Source organism: Diadema antillarum, unplaced genomic scaffold (genome assembly GCF_040938485.1).
Source record: "Diadema antillarum isolate AM-2024a unplaced genomic scaffold, OU_Dant_1.0 scf00000095, whole genome shotgun sequence".
In the NCBI taxonomy this organism is placed as follows: domain Eukaryota; kingdom Metazoa; phylum Echinodermata; class Echinoidea; order Diadematoida; family Diadematidae; genus Diadema; species Diadema antillarum.
In genome coordinates this window covers 2,312,901-2,335,983 of record NW_027270984.1, presented here as the reverse complement: position 1 = coordinate 2,335,983, position 23,083 = coordinate 2,312,901, and the positions used below count along the sequence as shown (strand labels likewise).

General features: G+C 36.7%; 1 protein-coding gene across 1 annotated transcript in view; it reads left to right on the top strand.

The window, feature by feature from the left end:
* The window catches only part of LOC139718513 (lactadherin-like), a 94,748-nt gene extending 72,924 nt beyond the window's left edge, over window positions 1–21,824 (top strand). The window contains exons 3-7 of the mRNA XM_071629986.1: window positions 12,522–12,644; window positions 14,090–14,194; window positions 14,513–14,842; window positions 15,384–15,706; window positions 21,681–21,824. Of these exons, the coding sequence (XP_071486087.1) occupies window positions 12,522–12,644; window positions 14,090–14,194; window positions 14,513–14,842; window positions 15,384–15,706; window positions 21,681–21,824 (1,025 nt within the window). The remainder of the gene's footprint in view (window positions 1–12,521; window positions 12,645–14,089; window positions 14,195–14,512; window positions 14,843–15,383; window positions 15,707–21,680) is intronic.
* Window positions 21,825–23,083: the final 1,259 nt, after the last annotated feature.

The window sequence follows — 23,083 nt, the reverse complement described above, 5'->3', positions numbered from 1 at the left end:
AAAGTTCATCATTTGGTAGATGTAAATGGGGACTTTAAAGGGAGAAGGGAGTTTTTAAGATTAGGATTTAGTGAAGAAATGATTGGAAAAATGTTTGAAATATTTTTAGCTTTACCGTCATCATGAAAGGGTACATTAAAGCGAGAAATGAATATGGAGGATACTCAACTGAAAATTGAATTATATTTGCAGAATAAAATATATCATATACAGGATATAACATCAAAACGTATATATAAAGCATTGATGAGGGATGGAATTGAAACATCATCAGCATATAATAATTTAGTTGGTTTATATAATTTTGAGGAAATAGATATTAGATTGATTTTTTTGAGGCCTCGGAAGTCTACTCTTGATTGTAAACTGCGTGAATTTCAATATAAAATGTTGTATGGTTTAATATATACAAAAGCTAAGTTTTTTTTTTGGGGGGGGGGTTTTGTAGGAGATAATCAATGTACATTTTGTTATTCTGAGGTTGAGACTTATGAACATTTGTTTTTTCATTGTAGGAAAGTCAATCAGATTTGGAAATTGTGTAGTGAAGTTTTTGTTTTACCCCAGATGCAAAAGTTAGATTGGCAATCTGTTCATGTTGGTATTAAAACGCAGGATATTGGAAAAGGACAACTCATAAACCATTTGATATTATTGATAAAATGGATGATATTTGTATTTTCGAAGGAAAAGAGCAGGCCCCCTTTGATAAGAGAAATTAGAGAAAGAATGTTAGAAAGTAGAGAAGAAGAAAGGAAATTAGCAATGAAACGAGGTACGCTGGCCCTGCACAGCAGGAAATGGAATCAATTAATGACACGGGATACTTACTGCACTACTATTTGATACCTTTTTTGTGCTTTTTGTTGTTGAGTGTTTGGTGAACAGTTTCGATGTTTGTGGGCGTGTGTGTGTGTGTGTGTGTGTGTGCGCGCGCGCAAATATGTGTGTGTATCTGTGCTGGAGTGAGGTATACCTGGAGTATGCCTATTTAGAGGGGGGTGTGTTGTTGAGGTTATACGGGTGAGCGATGAAGGGGTAATGTTTATAGGTATGAATTATGTACAGACATTGATCATGAAGATTTGTAAAATGTTTGTATATTGGATTGTGTGTACATAGGTATGTAGGCTTTTTGTTGACACCTGATGCATAGGTATGCAGACCTTGTGTTTGACCCCTTATAACAATATTGATTTCATTATCTCATGTATAATCACTGCTGTGACGAGTATACGGACGCAGTCAATGGGTATATTTTGTAATGTGTATTGTACATACGGTTTTGCTGACCCATTAGGCATTAACAATTGATTTTATAATTATTGCGGGGATGATTATATTTGTGAAGCAGTTACTGTGTATTGTATACTAGTAGTAGAACAATCGAAAATTTACACAATGACAGTCCTAAGAATTATTTTGTAATATTTTGATATACGTTTGAAATGTCACGCTGCAAGCAACACAATTAAATATTGAATTGTAATCAATGATGGATGATGAAATCGAAATAAAATATTGTTTGAAACAAAAAAAAAACTAAAGGTCATTTCTGTATCATTTTCGGTGGACATTAAGTTCAGGTCACGCTCTATCTTACATTTTAATGCTAATTACCTAGGACATTATTACGCGCGCGTACGCGCGCGTCAAACTTTAAAAAGGCTCAAAACAACTTACCAATGGGAAATCTCGAAGTTTCAGACAATTTTAAGCGTTTCGCGCGTTCGCGTCCGTCCGCACATTTTCGCGCGTAGTGCGCGTAAGCAAAATGAAAATGCATATTTTTTTACAGATTTGGATTCCTGATACATTAAGTAACAATATCCATTGATTTCCGATCAATTTTGACCTATAACAAAGGAATGCGTTGGCGTCGAAGTTGAAATTTCGTGTGCGCGTCTATGTGCAAATATAGCGAAAAACATGTCTTTGTTTATTTCGCCATAGCTCTTTAAAACGTCTGGTTACCCTATGTTTTTATTGCATATTACAAAAACATATGACTTGGAAATAACGTTTCAAGTATTAATATTTCCATGAATACATTATGACGTCATCATATCATCATCTGAAATAAAAAAAGTGGAATTACTTTTTTTGAGGTACTGTTTCTGACATTCATTTGCTCGTAGCTCTGTTGTTTAAGCTCAATATTATCCCAAATTCAGATATGTTGTACTTTGAACATTTGCCTTTCAGGTCCATGTCATGGTTTTGAAATTTGATGACGTCATCATACTTCAAATTGTGATGAAAGGTAAAGACTCAAAATCGGACAAGTTTACGTGTAATGTCTATGGGAGGTGATTTTCTTTTAAACCATGCATTGACTTGACAATGTTTAAGCACCTTTATCTCAGCTGATTTTGTTCCATTTCCTCTGAAACTTAAGTATGTTGTAGCTTAGACAATAAGCTGCAGTCATCATGCATTTTATATTTTCAAATCTCCTCATCAGGTCGACAATTTTGTAGTTAAAAACTGAAAATGAGAATGCAATCTGTACGTAACGATTCGCGATTGTTCTTTGCAACTGTATATTGGTCGAATCCACGCGGCCACTTGTGGGAAGTTGAATAGCGCCATCTCAGTCGGCACTGTCACGATAGAATTATCATACATTTATGTTTCGCATAGGATCTTCAGGACAGCCGTGTGGCGTAATCGCTTAGCGCGCTGGGTGTTCATAACGCCATACCTGAAGGCGAGAAGTTCGACTCCCGCAGGAGTTTTCTCTTTCTTTCTTTTTCTTTTTTTCTTTTCGGCAGTTCAGCTTTACTCCGATGTCATTTATCGTATTATTTTATCAAGTATATGTAACCCGTGAACACAGCTGCTCAATTTCCCTTGTTTTATATTGGAGTTTGGAGATTGGGTTTGCTTCATTAATTTTGTCACACTTATAATGTTGTAAATTGCCCCTTGTTACAGTGTCCCGCTTGCCACCTTTCGTTTGCTCTTTCCTTTTCTCTTCATTGGTTCTTGTTATATTGTAACAGGATAGGTAGGAACATGTACGTTTAGATAACTGGCAGGAATGAGAGCTGAATTGATTAACTCTAGTCCAGGTGTATGGCGTCTCGCTCATCTCTTTGAAATTCCAGGTTGTTATTGTTTGACCCAATAACGGAGTTGTAGACAGGTTTTATGTTGCTATAGAGGTATCTTGTGTCACATGAATGGAAGGCATCACTGTTTAGTAGTAGTAATGAACTTTTTCATGTTGTAAATGATATAAAGATATGAATTTCACATCCAATCTTCGGGACAGCCGTGTGGCTTTAAAGTCGCTTTGCGCGCTGCATGGTCATTATGCACTACCTTAGGATGAGATGTTCGGGACCCGCAGGATGCTATTATTTTTTTTTCTCTCTCTCTCTCTTTCTTTGTTTTTCTTTTGGCAGTTCAGCTTCATTCCGATGTCATTACCCCACGACACACAGTCACTCAAGTTCCTTTTTTTTTTGTCGGAGGCTGGAGGTTGAATTTGCTTCATTTATCATACGTAATGTTGTAAATTGCCCTTGGTATACAGTGCCCGGCTTGCCACCTTTCGTTTTCTCTTTCCTTTTCTCTACGTTTGTTCTTGTTACACGGCACAAGACAGGTCGGAAAATAATTTACATAACTCAACTGGAGCAGGAATGGCAACTGAATGAATTAACTCTAGGCCAGGTGTATGGCGTCTCGCTCGTCTCTTTGAAATTCCAGGTTGTTATTGTTTGACCAAATAACGGAATTGTAGACAGGTTTTATGTTGCTATAGAGGTATCTTGTGCCACATGAGTAGAAGGCATCACTGTTTAGTAGTAGTAATGAACTTTTTCATGTCCCTCCATGTCAATTATAGTGTGTTCAAAGGGGTTGTGTGTCTATCTGCCAAAGAAAAGGAAAACCTTATTTTCGTCATGGCTATTTCTCTATACGTAATCGTAGGTGATGAGTGTTGTTGGTATCTGAGCAGTGAATAACACAGCATCAGGCTAAAATTCCCCTTAGTTATACGCGCTAAGCGTTCAGTTTGATATATCTTTATTTATGTAGTCAATCACTGCTAATGGAGTTACAGAATTATGTTATGACACCTTTCACTGAAAGTTTGTAAAGCAAAGTTTATGGACAAGGCAAGCAATTGTACATGAATAATAATAATATCTTAGCATGAGGGCTTCCACCTCTAATAACTGATCCCTTTGAAGATGTGTCGGTCACGGGTGATCGTCATGATTCATCTTTCACATAGAAGCTTCCGTTCCACACTCTTAGTTCGAGAAGACTTACCATCATACTTCAAATTGTGATTAAAGGTAAAGACTCAAAATCAGACAAGTTGACGTGTTATGTCTATGGGAGGTGATTTTTTCTTAAACCATGCATTGACTTGACAACGTTTAAGCACCTTTATTTCAGCTTATTTTGCTCCATTTCCTCTGAAACTTAAGTATGTGGTAGCTCAGACAATAAGCTGCAGTAATCATGCATTTTATTTTTTCAAATCTCATCAGGTTGATAATTTTGCAGCTAAAAACTGAAAATGAGAATGGAATGTGGACCAAACAATTCCTGAATCATCTTTCATATATAAGCTAACATTCCTCATATTTTCTCGTCAAGACGTACATGGCCGAGAGGATAAAGGCGACGTCACAAGAGACGTGAGGTTGCACACGTACGGGTTCGAACTCCATAAGAGCACGAAACAAAATACTTACATCTTTTGCTTTTTTTCTTTTATGGAGTATTCACCTTCGTCCATGTAGAAATCACGTTTTCATGTAAACGTACACACACTCACAGGCACACACACACACACACACACACACAATATCCCTTTGTTTTGTGTTGGAGACCACGTTGCTTTGACTGGCAACTTGGACTTGAAATTACAAATGTTAAAGTAAAGATGACTCTTAAAAGACCGCATGGCCATGTTTGATTTTCTTTTACAATATAAAGACCTATTGGTAAATATTCATTCACATATCCTTTCCAATCAACTTACTTGGACACGCCGACACCACACGAAATTTTCAATTGGTTGCATGACAGAAACAATTTCATCTGAATTATGTAGGACTGTATAAAGAATTGGGCTTCACGAATATTTCTCAATATTACTTCAAGTCGCTACTTAACATTATTTTCGTTGTCGATCACTGAAAATGAGAATGGAATCTGGTCGAAACGATTCCCGATTTATCTTTGCAACTGTATATTGATCGAATCCACGCGGCCACTCGCGGGAAGTTGAATAGCGCTATCAGTCACTTGACGTATATCGCCAAAAAACTGAATATCAATGTAAATTTGTGTTGTGTATAGCATACATAGATAGATTTAAGTTTCGCAGGAGATCTTCGGATCTTCCGTGTGGCAGAATCGCTTAGCACGCTGAGTGTTTATAATGCCCGACCGGAAGGAGAGAAGTTAATCGAGTCCCGCTGGACTTTTTCCTTTTATTTCTTTTTTCTTTTTTTCTGCAGTTCAGCTTCACTCTGATGTCATAAACAGAGCTACTCTATTTCCCTTGTTTTGTATTGGAGTTTGGAGGTTGGGTTTGCTTCTTTAATTTTGTCACACGTAATGTTGTAAATTGCCCCTTGAAACAGTACCCCACTTGCCACCATTCGTTTTCTCTTTCCTTTTCTCTTCATTTGTTCTTGTTATACTGTAGCAGGATATTTAGGAACGTGTACGTTTACATAACTAACAGGAATGGGAACTGTATTAATTAACTCTAGTCCAGGTGCATGGCGTCTCGCTTATCTCTTTGGAATTCCAGGTTGTTATTGTTTGACCAAATAACGGAGTTAAAGACAGGCAGGGAAGGAAGTGACTTGATATTGCTTCATAATGAGGAATTTCGGGCAACACCTTTTCAAGTGTAGTGATTATGACGGGGTTCTCTGTCGTTTATTTTCGTCATGGCTGTTTCACTACTTTAGCCGTAGGTGATATATGTTGTTGGCATCTGGGAGAATAGAACAGATCAGTACCAAACTGGAATAGCCCTATAAGCAATGTGGTAAGCGTTCAATTTTTTGCATTATCTTTCTTCTTTAAAGTCAATCACTACTGATCGAAATACACAATATAATATGACACGTTCCACTGGTAGTTTAGGAAAAGGGAGTTAATGCACGATGCAATGATAAATGTGGTACCATTGATTTTAGAGACGTCATTGTGGTGTGGTACTGGTGATGGTAAGGGAACCATAGATTGCTTTTAAAGTAATGAGAAAATCATTGGACCTTTGCATCAAGACCGTATTCCCATCTAGAATATAATGCATGTTCGTGCGGCGTTTTTTTTTTTTAATCCTGACGTGGACATTTTCTTTTTCTTGTTTTTAATTTAAGAATGTTATATCTAAATTTGTTTCTTTCCCCTAACATTTTTTTTTTTGTTGAATATAAAGTTGGACGTTCCGTGATCGAGTAGAAGAGCAGCGATTTAGTTACAGTTTCAATGCATCTTGTTTACTATCTTCTCTGGCATTAAATTGATGGTTTTTATCTTTGAAATTGTCTGTCTCTTTGTCTGTTTATGCTCATAAAACACTGCTATAACAACTAATACATTTGCTTCACTTGTCACACGCAATGATATGGATTGCAGTTGTGCATGCAGTTTTACTTCTGCCACCTCTCGTTTTTCTCTCCCCTTTTCCCTCACTTTGGTTTTGTTATACTGCAGAGGGAATGATTACAATAACATAACCCAACTTGAAGTAGGAATGAGAACTGAATAAATTAACTCTAGGCCAGGTGTATATAGCGTCTCGCTCATCTCTTTGAAATTTCAGGTTGTCATTGTTCGACCAACGGAGTTGAAGACAGGCTTTATGTTGCTATAGAGGTATCTCGCGCCACATGAATGAAATGCATACGCTGTTTAGTATTAGTAATGAATTTTTTCATGTCCATCCCTGCCAATAAAAGTGAAGTGTGTTTGACAGGGTTCTGTGTCATTCTGCCTATGAGAAAGCAAAGTTGTATTTTCGCCATGGCTGTTTCTCTATGCGTAGCCGTGGGTGATGGGTGTTGTTGGCATCTGGGCAGTAAAGAACCGAGTATCATGCTATAATACCCCCCCCCCCCCGTTAGGTTCTAAGCGTTCAATACGGTGATATATCTCTCTTCTTTATCATGTCAATCATTGCTGATGGAATTATAGAATTATGTTATGACACGTTTCACTCAAAGCTTAAAAAACAAAGTTTATGCACGATACAAGTAATGGTGCATGAGTCCTATAGGCCATTGATTTTAGATGAGAAATTATGATATGCCTATAGTAGGGGTGTCATTGATTAGGAATTAATGACACGATTAAGCACTCCTTCCACTTCTAAATGTCCCCTTTGAATGTGTGTCGATCACGTGAGATCGTCATGAATTATCATTCACGTATAAGCTTACGTTCAAAGTGTACTCTTAGTTGGAGAAGACCTATAGTTACATGGTTAAAGGCGATGTCTCTTTCGCTGGAGCCGTACGTTTGGCCCGTTTTTCTTTTGCCCTTTTCTCTTTAATTGAGGTATCACTTTCGTCCAGGATAAATCACATTCTCATGTAAACAGACTCACTAGCTCTATATCCCTTGTTTTGTATCGGAGGCTTCATTGGTTTTACTGCTGGTAAATCTCACAGGCTTGTATATAGCTGTAAGAGCTCTCTGAACTGATCATTATGATACCATGATTAGAGGGAGTCATATTGGTTATGTAAATAATGGTCAAAGGTCATGTTTTAAAAGGCCACTGTTAAAGCCAGGATGGTTATAAACACTTAATTGTCATGTTTTATTTGTACGTGCCGAGGATCACTTGGACCCCGTTTACAGTGCGAGGCTCGGCCGCGGCTCGGCCGCGCCGAGCCCACCTTCATTTCGGTGTAAACGCGCAAAAGGCCAAATGCGGGGCCAAAATTGGCCTCGCATTAGGCCACGCTCTGGAGGTGGTCTCGGCCGCGGCCGAGCCGCGGTCGCGCCCGGCCTTTTTCTCAGTGTAAACGCAAACTGGGCTAAATGCGCGGCCAATTTTAATCTGGCTTCCAAACCCTAGCCTGTACTATTTCGCTATTCAGGATATTAACCACTTCAACGTCGAAAACTAGTATAGTTTAAGGTGGTTTTGTCCTGCAAAGGATTTTCTCCTTCGGCAAAGGCCTTTGCCAGAGCGGCGACTTCGTCGCCACGGAATTCAGTTGGCAAAGGATCTGAAAACCAGACAATACCAAATTGCGTTTCTTTACAAGTAGAGCGCCACTACGACAAAATATTGAAAGGTTTGAATCAAAAGCGCGGCCGAGCCCGGCAGTGTAAACGGACTAAATTGCGGGGCTCGGCCTCGCAATTGAGGTTGGCCTTGGTCGCGGCTCTGCCGCGGCTCGGCCCAGCCCCGCACCGTAAACGGGGTCTAAGTCACTGTACGTACTCAAAAAGTCCGTAAATCGACTTAGTCGCACACGCACAGAATTTCCACTTAGTTTGTGTGACAGAAAAACAAATGTGATCTGAATAATGTAGGCCCAAAAAAGTTCAACTAAGTATCTCATTATAACTTCAAAGTGCTATACTACATTCTTTTCTTTGTCGATCACGGATGACCGACATCTGATGACCCCAAGCGTATCACCTAACTCGTCTTCAGTGTGACGAGTTTCATATCTCGTTTCTTTTTATTCTTCTTTCTTTCTGGACAATTTTGTGTCATCAATATCTCAAGAATGACATTACGGAATAACATGACATTTTCAGGGAACATGTCTCATGACAATATCTAGCGACAATAAGGTTTTCATGACAGTAACATATCTATGACGTCATCTAGGCGCCATTTTGTGATTTTCGGACCATGTTACATGATCGATCATAACTTCATAACTAAAGGTCATTTCTGTATCATTTTCCGTGGACATTAAGTTCAGGTCACGCTCTATCTTACATTTTAATGCTAATTACTTAGGACATTATTACGCGCGCGTACGCGCGCGTCAAACTTTTAAAAGGCTCAAAACAACTTACCAATGGGAAATCTCGAAGTTTCAGACAATTTTAAGCATTTCGCGCGTTCGCGTACGTCCGCACATTTTCGCGCGTAGTGCGCGTAAGCAAAATGAAAATGCACATTTTTTGACAGATTTGGATTCCTAATACATTAAGTAACAATATCCATTGATTTCCGATCAATTTTGACCTATCACAAAGGAATGCGTTGGCGTCAAAGTTGAAATTTCGTGTGCTCGTCTATGTGCAAATATAGCGAAAAACATGTCTTTGTTTATTTCGCCATAGCTCTTTAAAACGTCTGGTTACCCTATGTTTTTATTGCATATTACAAAAACATATGAATTGGAAATAACGTTTCAAGTATCAATATTTCCATAAATACATTATGACGTCATCATATCATCATCTGAAATCAAAAAAGTGGAATTAATTTTTTTGAGGTACTGTTTCTGACATTCATTTGCTCGTATCTCTGTTGTTTAAGCTCAATATTATCCCAAATTCAGATATGTTGTACTTTGAACATTTGCCTTTCAAGTCCATGTCATGGTTTTGAAATTTGATGACGTCATCATACCTTAAATTGTGATTAAAGGTAAACATGCAAAATCGGACAAGTTTACGTGTTATGTCTATGGGAAGTGATTTTTTTAAAAACCATGCATTGACTTGACAATTTTTAAGCACCTTTATCTCAGCTGATTTTGCTTCATTTCCTCTGAAACTTACGTATGTTGTAGCTTAGACAATAAGCTGCATCATAATCATGCATTTTATTCTTTGAAATCTCCTCATCAGGTTGACAATTTTGCAATTTAAAACTGAAAATGAGAATGGAATGCGGACGAAACGATTCCTGATTCATCTTTCACGTACATAAGTTTACGTTCCTCTAATTTTCTCGTCGAGACGTACATGGCCGAGTGGTTAGAGGCGTCGTCTCAGAAACGTGAGGTTGCACACGTACGGGTTCGAACCTGACAAGAGCACGAAAGAAATTAATTATTTTTTTTTTTACTTTTTTTCTTCAATGGAGTACGACACCTTCGTCCATGTAGAAATCACGTTCGCATGTAAACACACCTATACGCACACACTCACACAGTATCCCTTATGTTTTGCGTTGGAGACTACACTACTTTGACTGCTGCAAAATTTTGCATGCTGGGCTTTTTAAACTGATCTAGTATATTGTAACAAAATGAAATTTGTTCATATCAATTCAGTAACACAATGTAGTCGTGGTTACTTTGTGCTGATTTATACATGTAACAAGCTATACATTGTAAAAAAAGGTATTTGGATTGTTCCTTTAAGTCAGTCTTCTGTATTGATGATTATTTGTCAATTAGTGGTTTTTGTGGAGTTTCAGATAGTGATAAAAAGTATGGATGAAAAGTGCAGCGATAATTCCTACAGTTAGTTCAAAGTTGTGTTACAGAGGTTTGATACATACATTTAGCATTGTGTGTGTGTATACGTGTGTATACAGGTTGGCCATATGGCACATTCTAGACAATTAATCTTAATCAATTAGCAAACGTGATCAGCTATGGAACTGAATATGGTACTAATGTATGATGTTAATTATTCTAATTCAACTGTGAAGAGTTTAAAGGGATAGCTTAAGTGTGTGTAAAAATAAAGCAATTATAAGGAAATTTTAGGGGAATTTGATAACCATGTCTACAATTATTTCATACAGGTATTAACAGCTGCCTCATGTTCGAATGCTCGATTGTTATGTCAATAGCAAACTGAAAACGTACGATGAATATGTTATACATTGAACAAGTGTCTTTCAAGGCCATATCGATGTTTTCTAATTTGATGACGTCATCATGCTAGAAGTTGTATTTAAAGGTACGATACCGAAATCAGCGAAGATTATACGTTATGTCTATGGGAGGGGATTTTTTGTTTTTTAACCATGCATTGACTCGATAACGCTCGAGCACCTTTACCTCACTTGATTTTGCTTCGTTTCCTCTGAAACTTAAGTATGTTGTAGCTGAGACAATAAGCTGCAGTAATCATACATTTCATTATTTTTTTTTTTATCTTCTCACCAGGTTGAGAATTTTGCAGCATAAAACTGAAAATGAGAATGGAAGGTGGACGAAACGATTCCTGATTCATCTTTCACATATAAGCTTACGTTCCTCATATTTTCTCGTCGAGACGTATGACTGAGAGGTTAAAGGCGGCGTCTTAGAGACGTAAGGTTGCACACGTGCGGGTTCGAACCCCATAAGAGCACGAAACAAAATACATATTTTACTTTTTTTCTTCAATGGTGTATTACACATTCGTCCATGTAGAAATCACGTTCGTATATAAAAGCACGTATACACTGCCACACACCCACACACACAATCGCTCTGTTTTGTGTTGGAGACCACATTGCTTCGACTGCAGCAAAATTTTACAGGTTGACTTTGTCAAACCGATCATAGTATGTAATGACGACGACTGAGGTGTTGTACTTTGAACAATTGTCTTTCAAGACGATGTCATTGTTTTGTAATTTGATGACGTCATTACACTGAAAATTGTGATTAAAGGAAAGGTATCAAAACCAGCCGATTATAGGTTTTATGTCTGCGGGACGTATTTTTCCCAAGTTGCCAGAAATGGCATAGCGACCTCAGTCGTTACAAGGCCGCTTTTCCGTCTAGCAATGCAATAGATGTTCACATGGCCACGTTAGTTGAGTGGGCATTGACTTTCCCCCTCTTATATCTATACATTGTTGGGTTTTTTTTTTTTTTGTCTTACCATTTCCGTGGATGACCCGTGGCCGAGTGGTTACAGAAACGGTTTCGCATGCACGCTCAATATAACTTCAAGGTGCCTATATCACATTTTTTTTCTTGTCGATCACAGATGACCGTCATCTAATGACCACAAGCGTATCACCTAACTCGTCCTCAATGTGACGAGTTTTCATGTCTCGTTATTATTTTTGTTACTACTACTATTACTACTACGACTAATAATAATGATATTATTACTAGTTTTATTATCATTATTATTATCATTATTACTATTACTACTACTACTACTACTACTACTATCATCGTCATCATCATCGTCATCGTCATCATGTCCTTCTAAAAGGTTTATCTTACTTCCTCCGCCACGTCAAACAGCATTGAACAATGTGTCCAGTCAGTTATTCTGCGCACCACTCCATCGTTTGTGTGTTTGTTTTTTTCATCATGAGGATTAAACTGTCTGATCCCATTTGGACTTGAAGGCATTTGTGGTAATCAAGTTTTGAATGACACTTTTCAATATTTGGGTATGAAAGTAATGCATCATGCCAAAGTTTCCATGTTAACATGACAATATTTGCTGGGTTTACAAGGGTGTTGATATCTTGTGATTCTGTCTTTTCTTTTTCTTAAGAAAGTAGTGACAATGTTTTTTTGCAGCATCGTACGAAGTTGCAGTGTGCCCCCAGCTCACCCAAGCCCCATGCCCTTCTGTGCTGTCAGATAATGGGGCCGTTGTTCAGTACATACCTCAACCCGTGAAGTCGCACGCATACACTTTACCGCAGCTGCCACCAGGAATGAAACTTCCCGAAAACCCGACAAGATACATCTGCACGAGACCAGGTACGTCCTCAATCTTAAATAGGATTTTACGTAATACAACATGGTATACTGGAGCACTGTTCCGTTGTGCGGCTTGGTACAACTTAATAAACAAGCTGTTTATCTGTACATTTTTATCAAGTTCAAGTTCAAATTCATTCTTATTTTCATCAAAAAGTGAAATTATGTACAATTCATAAGCAGAACGTAATAGTTGCAAAAACGTAAATGAAAAAAAAAACATGTGAAGATGGGTAACAACATGAAGAAAGCATAATTGTATCGTTTAATATGATAATTATAAGTATGCATAGTACAAATTGAATAAGGATGGGACCCTCAGAAAATACATAAGCAAACTCTCTTTCCAATAGATTAATATGAAGACACAATTATTTGTTCCCTTGCAACTCATGGCACAGATGTTGCTGAAGTTGGTGATGTGGAAAAAGTTATAGAAGATGAAAATCATCTCACTTAAAATACTAATATACATTTGTCCTGATATAAACGTATGAATACAACGTATATGATGTATATTGAGTCTACTTTAGATGTACAATATTGCGAGTCTGAAATTCTCGGGTTTTTTTTTCACATATTCTATATACGATTTATGAACTGGTTGTAGGGAACACCCGGACAACCGAGACAAGCATTCGTCATCATTATTGTTGAGGAAAGAATATATTTACTTTAGCTAACTTTGCATTCAACTTTTCTGATGTTAAATGAAAGAAAGAAAGATATTATTCAGTGGGGTGAAGGTGCAGGTGGGAGTTTCTTCACTTTGTCTCCCTCTACCTTATCTTCCTTTCTTTCATTTAATATGCTTTGTCCGCCTTGGACTACTTAACATAACAATGTCGGAATTTCGGAGCTTGGGTATTTGTTCCATGTTCATCGTGTCACTGCCGGCAACCAGGGACAGCCTGGTGGTAGTGTCGCTGCCCGAAAAGCAGTAAATGACAGGTTCGAGTCAGATTGGTTCCTTTTCCGACATATTTGTTAATTTTCTGATGTTCTTGGTGGGTTTAATCTATCTTTTGGTTCTCCTTTCCTGTAATCCCTGCTTCATTCTTTCAACATTTTCGTTATTATGTTGTTTAATAAGACACTAACGTTATCATCTTGGCATATATACAATGCAAGCTCTGCTTTTTAGTAGGTTCTCAACATTTCATGATGGTTAAATTATCTGTTCTCTTGATTACGACGTTGTGTCTTGTCTTATGTTCTATGGATTGTGTTGTTATATTGTATTACATCTTTATATTGTATTATTATATTTGTGCTTGAGAATTCGAATAAAATCAAATCATAACTCAAATTAATTGCAAGAACATTGCAAGATATTTAAGTAAAGAAGCTTCAAAAATACTTTTAAGTTACCACGGTAAAAATAATCAAAGGAATAACATAGTGTTTACACATTTACCATCTATTATACACTCTTGTAAAAACAGCCTGCCTGTCTGACCCGTGTCTTCATCACTCCCAGTGTACTGAGACGGACGACGGTTTCAACTGCACGTGTCTCGACGGTTGGCAAGGCACACGATGTGAAAAAGGTTGGAAACAGAACTTCTGTAGCATAAATGATGTCTTAGTAGTAAATTTAGCTTCCTCTTCTTGAATACCTTTATGCAGAAGATTACCTCATGCGGTAGAGTCCATTGTCTTGATTCTTTTCAATTATAAAACGTGTGTTAAAAAGAGATGTATAATTCTCATCATTGTTTTCCGTTGGTTTTACTATAATAATCACAAACTAGTTTTAAATTGTGACCTATATACATGGGTGAGGAGTTTTCTTTTATTTGTTTTCGTGTTTATGCATAATTTCATTTGAGATATTCTTTTTTGGGACTTCTGATCACTCCTCTCAGCTGCTTTCATCGAAACTGTCAGAATCCTTGGAGGAAACAGGAATGAAGGGAGAATCGTCTTTGCACCTCGTTACAGCCCAGACAAATTTAGACTCGTACGCCAAAATGAATGGACGGTAAATGCATCTCGTCTGGTCTGCCAGTACCTCGGATTCCAGGGAGTTTACGGAACAGTTAATGGGAATTTCTACGGCGAATCGTCACAGGATGTGTACGCCAAAGTGGGTGTGGTCAGTTGCCCAACAAATGCCGCGAATATCACCGACTGTTGGATGGACGAAGAGACAGATGATGGTGTAGACGCTACCATCGGCATTGTGTGTTGTTCGGGTGAGATGTTTCAGATTTACGTATGGCAGTTATATTTGCGTGTTTGTTTGTCTGTTCTCATTTTGCATTTGCAGATATGGCTGGATATCCCGTATGCAGCTGTCATATTTGGGTTTCCATGGTGTCCATGCAGTTGTATGTACTTGAGGAGGACCGTATGTCCTATGTATTAGTATACGTACAGCTTAATGCTTATTCGTAGTATAGGATGAAAGACTACTAAAGTTATTAAAAAAGAAATCATGTTATATCCACACACGCACACATACCAATTGCATCTGGAATCTCTCTCTCTCTCTCTCTCTCTTTCCATGATATATATATATATATATATATATATATATATATACATATACTGTATACAATATAATAATTACACTGTACATGTATGTATAGATTCGTCTATATATACGTGTGCGTTTATATGCATAATACTAGTATTTTCATTCATGTATATTCACTGTTTATATATATTTGTTTTTCTTTTTTTTTACTGAACTGAATAAACGGTAAAAAATGTTTGTCTCATATTTTCCCTTAGAGAGTCCCAGCATGTCTCCTGGTAGTCCTCTTGGTCTCGAAAATGGCGCCATTCCAGACTCCAGCATCACCGCTTCATCCTGCCACAGGGATGGCCTTTGCACCCAACATGCTCGTCTCAACGGACCCACCTCGTGGAGTACCAGCGTCCTAAACACATCTCAGTGGTTACAGGTTCAGTTCAGATCGAACTTTCTGTTGTCTGGTATCATCACACAGGGCAGGGCGTCATATGACCAGTATGTCACGTCATATAAACTGTCATACAGCTTAGACAGCATGGTTTGGACTGAATATAAGGATCCTTTCACAGGTAGCGTTAAGGTGAGTTTGATGCCTCTGAAACCAGTGTGTTCACGCTGGCGAAGGTAGGGTTGTGACACACACACACACACACACAAAAATGAGAGCAAATATAACCATCTGCATCATGCAGATGACGAATGAAGAATTCTCTAAATAAAACCAAATTAAGATCGTGAATGATAAGGTAATAACTTTTAAACCCAATTTATCGTGATACTGTGTATACCTATCGCATATTCGAAGTTGTTATAGTGTGGTATAGTAATAATGTTTATAAAAATATTCGTGATTTAAAATTTACGTTCGTGTGAACACCTAGTTAATTTGAGTTCGTCTCAATGTATGCACTTAACAAATACCTTTTTATAATAATTGTTTATAAATTGTTGTCGTTTGTTTACTAGTGGTTTTTTTTTTCAAAACTTTCTTGCCATCGAAGGTATTTCCGGCTAATTATGATAGGACGACTCAAGTAAGACACTACTTCAGGAGAGCCATGGCAGCACGATTCATTCGAATTCATCCACAAACTTACTACGGTCATATGAGTCTGAGACTGGAGCTGATTGGCTATGGACCTTTGCAAGATGATATCGGTAGATATGCTTGATTTTTAGACATGTAGGCACACACTCATAACAGTATATGCACGGTCCCAACTTTGTATCAGGCTATGTCGACACCGCGAACAGGGCAACAATGTAAACACGCATTATGTGTTTATAAAGAGTGTGTATATTAATTTTAACAGAACCACTTCCTCCAGCTGGGCCGTCTGTCAAAATGCGTGTAAATCGAAATAAAAAAGTTTAACAATTTAGAGTGATTGACCGGAGTTGCATACACAAATGTATTATAGATAATAATTGTTGGCATGATTGTAATGGGAATGATCCTAAAAGGTTTGCGAGAAGTGGTTCACTTTACCTGTAGGGCGAAGACTTATTAGTAGTGAAAATGAAGGTAAACGGTAAGTTACAATTTGACTCACATTCACAAACAAGCACACTAACTCCATGTTTTCTAAACTATTTGTTTTGATTGAGGACAGATATCTGAAATATAGCTCATTTCGATTTGTATTTTTGCAGCATTTCCATGTAATTACTCTTTCACTTGTTTTTTTCACAATATATTCACTACGTGTCCATGTTTGCATATTTGAAGTGAGTCTCTGTGCTATGATCTCTGTGTTGTGTTGGTTTGCTCTATTTGTTTGTTAATTATTACTTCCTCCGGTTCCCAACTTGAAAAAAAAAATAGATAGCATTGTTTGATTTGATTGTTTTTATTTTATTTTCATCATAGTTGTACACATAAATGGAATTTCCTTTTGGCAATATTACAGGATATATTGATATACTGATAACAGACATGATTTGAAGAAAGAAAATAAATTATGTATCAATCACATTACCATAAGTTACATCATAGGTATAAAGACTTACACCGTACATTGCATGTTCGTTTTTGTATGAGGCCATTCGCTATGTTTTTATTACAGTTATAAGAAGCACGATTTTTGTGAAAAAAACTTTGACGTGATAATTGAGCTCACAGTTTCACTTCGCACATCTTAATTAAAAAGTTCTTTTGTATAATCAGGCATGTTTGTTTTTAACTGAGAGAACCATCCTTCATAATGTAACATCAATATCCATAATCGCTATGCAATTATATGGTGCTTGTGAGCCTATCCGCTTGGTAAGCGTGCCTGTATTTGAAGAGTTTGTTCGCAAAAATCTATAAGTCCATTTTTGAAGATTTTGAAGTACGGTTTCTGTCATGAAGTACAAAATAAGACTTTTTAAATTATATATTGGTCGTTACATATAAAGCTACATTTTTAAAGTTATGGTAAAAAAAAAAGCAAAAATTTTCTTATTATTCTCTTTATTTTTCCTGACCTTTAATCGCAAATATCTCCATTTTGGCAAATATGGACTTATCGGTTTTTGCGAACAAGCTCTTTATTTGTTGATACTAATAGAAAAGGTGGTTAACATTATCTATACAAAAATGAAAGCATGTACGTCCACTGAAGTGGTAATTGATGACCCAATTCTGGTCAACTAGTCTACACGCAAACCCACTCTCTGTTTTGAACATGAATTTCATGAATTGTAACATCGGGCAAGCTTGTGCATTATGCTACGTAAAAAAAAAAAATAATAATGAAACGCCTACAAACTATTGAAAAAGAAAAAGTGAATTGTATCATTGCTCACATAAGCCAATTGTGAACTTTCTAATGGTCATTGATTCTAGCCGCCATTGATCACAATAGCGAGCTCTGTCCACTTGATCGAGGTGTCCCTCTTGGGGTCGAAGATGGTCGGATTCCTGATGCCAGCATGTCGTCTTCTTCTACGTACAGCCATATTACCCTGCCGCAGTATGGCAGGCTGAAAGGCGAACATGTTTCAGGAATTCACTCGGAAGCATGGAAACCACATAATGATGATCAAGACAAATGGCTGAAAGTAAGGACTGGTCACTCCCTATCCTTTCACGAGATAAAAGTTGATAGCGGGTTTTCTTAATACGTGCTTAGCATTTCGCATTTACAATCACATTTCATTCAATACATAATAAGGTCAAGAATATCCAACAAGAAAATACTCTCAGCACGCATACAAACACAAATACATACAAATAATCACATTATGCATAGTGGGCATTCACACACGGATTAAAAGATATCAATCTCAGATTTAGAATTTCCTTGCACATGAATATTCTAAGAATCAAGTGTAAAACAAAATAACTCTTAAGATGATTTTTATCACCATCTGGAACCCCATCCCAGATTTTTTATTTTTGTCCACCACACAATGTTGACATTTGAGGCAAGTTTATACAGAGGTATAAAGTGATGATAAAACAAATTAAAAATAAAAACGCTTATTGGTACACATGTATGCATCAGGCTATTAAACTTAAAGCAATTCGTCAGAGACACAGGGAGCATAATATGTAATATTATTACGAGAACATGCACGTGAATATTGTACATTATGATATACATAAGTACATTAATCACTGTGAAAAATAACTCGAATGCCATTTTTGTGTAATTTTAAAAGCCTTGGCATGTTATGTTCATTGCACTTTGCCCAGATTTTCATACAATAGTTCTAAAAGGGTAGAATTAGAGGATGGGATACACTCTATAGGGACATCTATATGAAAAAAAAGACATAACAGCCTATCAGTCTTCTTGGTTAATGAAAAAAAAATCATATATTAAGGTATGACTGTAGTACACAAGGTACCGCGCATTAATTTAGATATTCAATAATGTATTCACTCTTCTCTCTGTGTCCAGGACTGCAATTTCTAAATTCAAATGTGCTTAAAATAGGGTATCCCATAATCCCTTGAACCACATACAAATTTACAAAGGGATACCATAACATTTAGTTAGGATTGGTATAGAGGTTTCAAGGATGTATTCCTTGTGATTTGTCCATGATCAGAGAGAAAAGTTGTGAAGTATTTTCAGAAATTTATGCCATGTCAATCTAAACTTGAGCCTTTTGATTTTTTTTTATTTCAGTCCTTTGTTTCTCCTCTCATTTCAAAGTAAGTTCATTATTCTGAGACGGAAAACATTAATACGCAAGAAAACTATAATTCTTTGGAAGTTGATTGGTGATTCGATCAATTTCGAAAATGAGAAGATGCTTGTGTAGTCTGAGCTTAGGTCATACATTTACACCAAACAGTCAATTAATGAATGTTGTGTAGTGTTGCATATCAATTTCGTAACTTTCATTCACGCGTCCGTCATTTTCAGTTGATTCAAATTTAAAATGATAATCATCAAATCTAAAACTTTTTAAAACTCTACAATACATATTTCTATCATCACATAACAATATTATACAGGGCCTACTAAATGAAATTGGAAAAGGTGGATAATCCCTTTGATATAATGCAAAAACGGTTTAGTGATGAATAATCAAGACCTAACATTTATTTTCAGTCAATTTCAAATTCCTGTCGTAATTGTATTTGCCTGAGTTGTAATAATAATAATTGTAATGAAATTTTTATAGCACATATAACAAATGAATTTTCCCTATGCGCTTTACAATCTCATCTCAAAACACACTGTAATTAACAATGTTATTTGTTGTGCATTGCTTTGTTTGTGTTTTTGCACACACACACACACACACACACAACTATTACTTTAGATCGACCTGGGGGAAGAGTTCATGGTTACAGGCGTTGTTACTCAAGGCAGATCAAATACTGGACAATGGGCAACGTCCATGCACATCTCCACCTCCCTGGATGATACCAGTTGGGTTTTTGCAACCGACCCGCTATCCCGTGGACCCAAGGTAGAGCTATACGTTTCCGACTTGCACCATAACTAGTGCATGTGCCTTTTTTTTTCTTTACACCGAAAATCATGCTTATGCAAAAAGAAAAATAATAATGAAATAAAGAAATACTGGAAAGAGGATAAACGATAATACGATATTAGCTGTCAAACCACACAACAATTTCAAAAAGCAGTATCTAATCTTACCAAGTATAATGCAAAGTTCAATTCAAGTTTACTTTTTTTTTATCATATTTCCATTTTCTCCATAATGAAATTAAATTGAACTGAAATGATATTACAAAGCGATTGACAGTAAAACAAGAATACTAAATACATACAACCAGATCTTTAAACTGAAGAAGAAAGAAGAAAGAAAAAACTTAACACAATTGTATAATGTGACCGTGCACCTCAAAACGAACATAAAGTCGCACACACTGATTTTGCGTGAGGACTGAAAATAAGTGAAATGGTTTAACCTAGCCGAACTTGACTTTTTCACATTTTCTGAAAGAGCGGGTCTTCTTTTACATTATGCTAAAATTTGGTATCATAAAACGGGCAGGAAAGTGTTTTTTTAGCAGTTTATCTCGAACATTTTTGGTAGAATAGTGTGATTAGGTGTGTCTTTAGAATCCCCTTTTCATTTCTGAAAAACCTTGTTCATACTCTTCACTTTCAACTTTAATAACTTTTAAAAAGATAGTGCTACTGCTTTGAAAGTTGGCGTTAATTATGGACAGAACATGTTGATGAGGCATGCTTAATTTCAGTTTAATGTGATAATCCCTTCATTGTTGTTACTCTGATGGTTTACTTCCTGTTTTTTTGTCCCATTCATCGCACAGCCAGCACGGTTTGGTAAAGATTAAGCGCTTGAATAGCAGGGCCTCTTTTCTCAGTTTACACTTTTCCTGAGTTTGTGCTTTCTTTCCAGTATTTAGATAGGTTAGGAGAATCCATTTGATTTGAGTTATACATCATTTTAAAGCTTAAAGTCTGCTCTTTCAGAATATGGTCTTAACTAAAAATTCATGTCTGGCGACTTTTTGTTTGTTTTGAGGTGCAGGGTCACATATGGTCATATCATCTGGATGTCACAAGTAAATACAATATATATATATATATATATATATATATACATATATCCTGGTCGCTGATGAAGAATGCGATGACTAACCTGTTTGGTGTCTTGTTTCTAAAACATGCGCTTAATTTCCTCGCCAGGATAAAGCGTTTTAATGCCATTTTAGGTTTTAATCTCATATATATATATATATATATATATATATATGGGGCCTACATAAAAGCTATAACGCTTGTAAAACTGTAGGTTCCCGAATTCATAGGCATGAAGTTATACCCAGAACGGATATGTTTATCTTGACCAACTACAATTATACCGGTACAAAAATCAGTATAAAGAATGAAGTGATGAACCTCATGAATATCGCTCAAACCAGATTGTACAGATCTCACCGTTTTTGAAAAACAATGTTATACGTTTAATAAAACAAAAGTGGGCAGAGAAGTCTCATGTGTCCTTGGGTAATGCATGCAAACCCCAGGTTTTCGCCCCATTATCTCTAGTGTAAGTTGTGGTCTGACTGTTTAGCTCAAGTTTGTTTTTCTTTGTGTGTGATATCATATCAGGTGTACCCAGCTAATTATGACACAGACTCCCACGTGACTTCGTTACTACCTAAGCCGGTGAGGGCGCGTTACGTCAGGTTCCATCCAATCACGTTCAGGAACTATGCATCGATGAGAGTCGAAGTTCTAGGCCATGATATTTGAGGGCTTCTTTGTATAATCATCCATCTCGTGGATTATCTAATTTAATTTTATTTATTTGTATCATCTCCTTTGTTTATGTCCATACTCGTAATGTGTTGATATCTCAATCTGAAAACCTAGGATTCCATGGATATGGATTTTTTTTCCTTAAAGTTGAGTATAGATAAGTATTAGTTTGACTAGTATTTTTGATGAGTTTAGATGAGTATAGACTTGGAATAATTATGTTTTCTCCCCCAATAATGATCGTTGATTATGAAATTGCATTTTTTTTTTGCTGTTTTGAATTATCAGATCATTCTTTCCATGTCTATGAATTTTTGAATTTGTGTAACATTATACATGAAAGTAATTTCATGTCTGTCTCCAGCAGTTATTGCCATCATATCAATTTCTGTGTCATCATGATATCACTTTATATCATTGAAATAAATATTTTTAGTGCACTTACTAGTAATCTTTATACTTAGGTTAGAAGAGCTTTTATTTCTCACATCCCCTCCCCATTCAGAACAGTGCAAAATACATGAATTTAATTAAAACGAAACAAAAACACAATACAACAAAGTTTACGAGTTGTATTGAGCTCATAGCTCATCGTTTATTTTGTAGATTTTCACTTAACTCCCCTCCCGTCTCCCGCACGGTAAAAAAACAGTTATTGACTGGTTGAAAACCTTAATCATAGCACTATAGTAAGAGATTCGCTCTTGCCAACTATTGCCGTGGAGCTACTACTTGTCTTACTTTCTTATCGTTATTGACCATTTATCCTCTAGTGCCACCACTCTCTGTCTTTTTCTGATGCACTTTTTTTCAAATATGTGTTGGACAAAGGACAGAGTACTACTAGATCAGATATCGTGTTTCTTCGAAAGTACTCATAATATCTAAATGTGAGTGACGTAACATGCCACGATATACGGTGGAGCAAAATAACGATTCCCAGATTTTTCTGGCTAAACCAGAGTGTACAGAATAAATTGTGGCCAAAAACGTTGTGGTAGGCAAAAAAGAAAAAAAAATGATCGAGGTCTTATCAATACAATAAAGCATTAATTGCAATATGAAATGATTACGATTCTTGAATGGCCGGGCGTGAAATGTGTGCTTATAATATATCTGTATTAAAAGGACTATATGTTTGCCTATATCACTGTAAAGTAGTAGTTTCTAACGAAAAAAAAAAATCCTCCAGGACTCTTGTTTCCTACTGATCACACTGATGACACCGACTAAATTCGTCATGAGTTACTGTT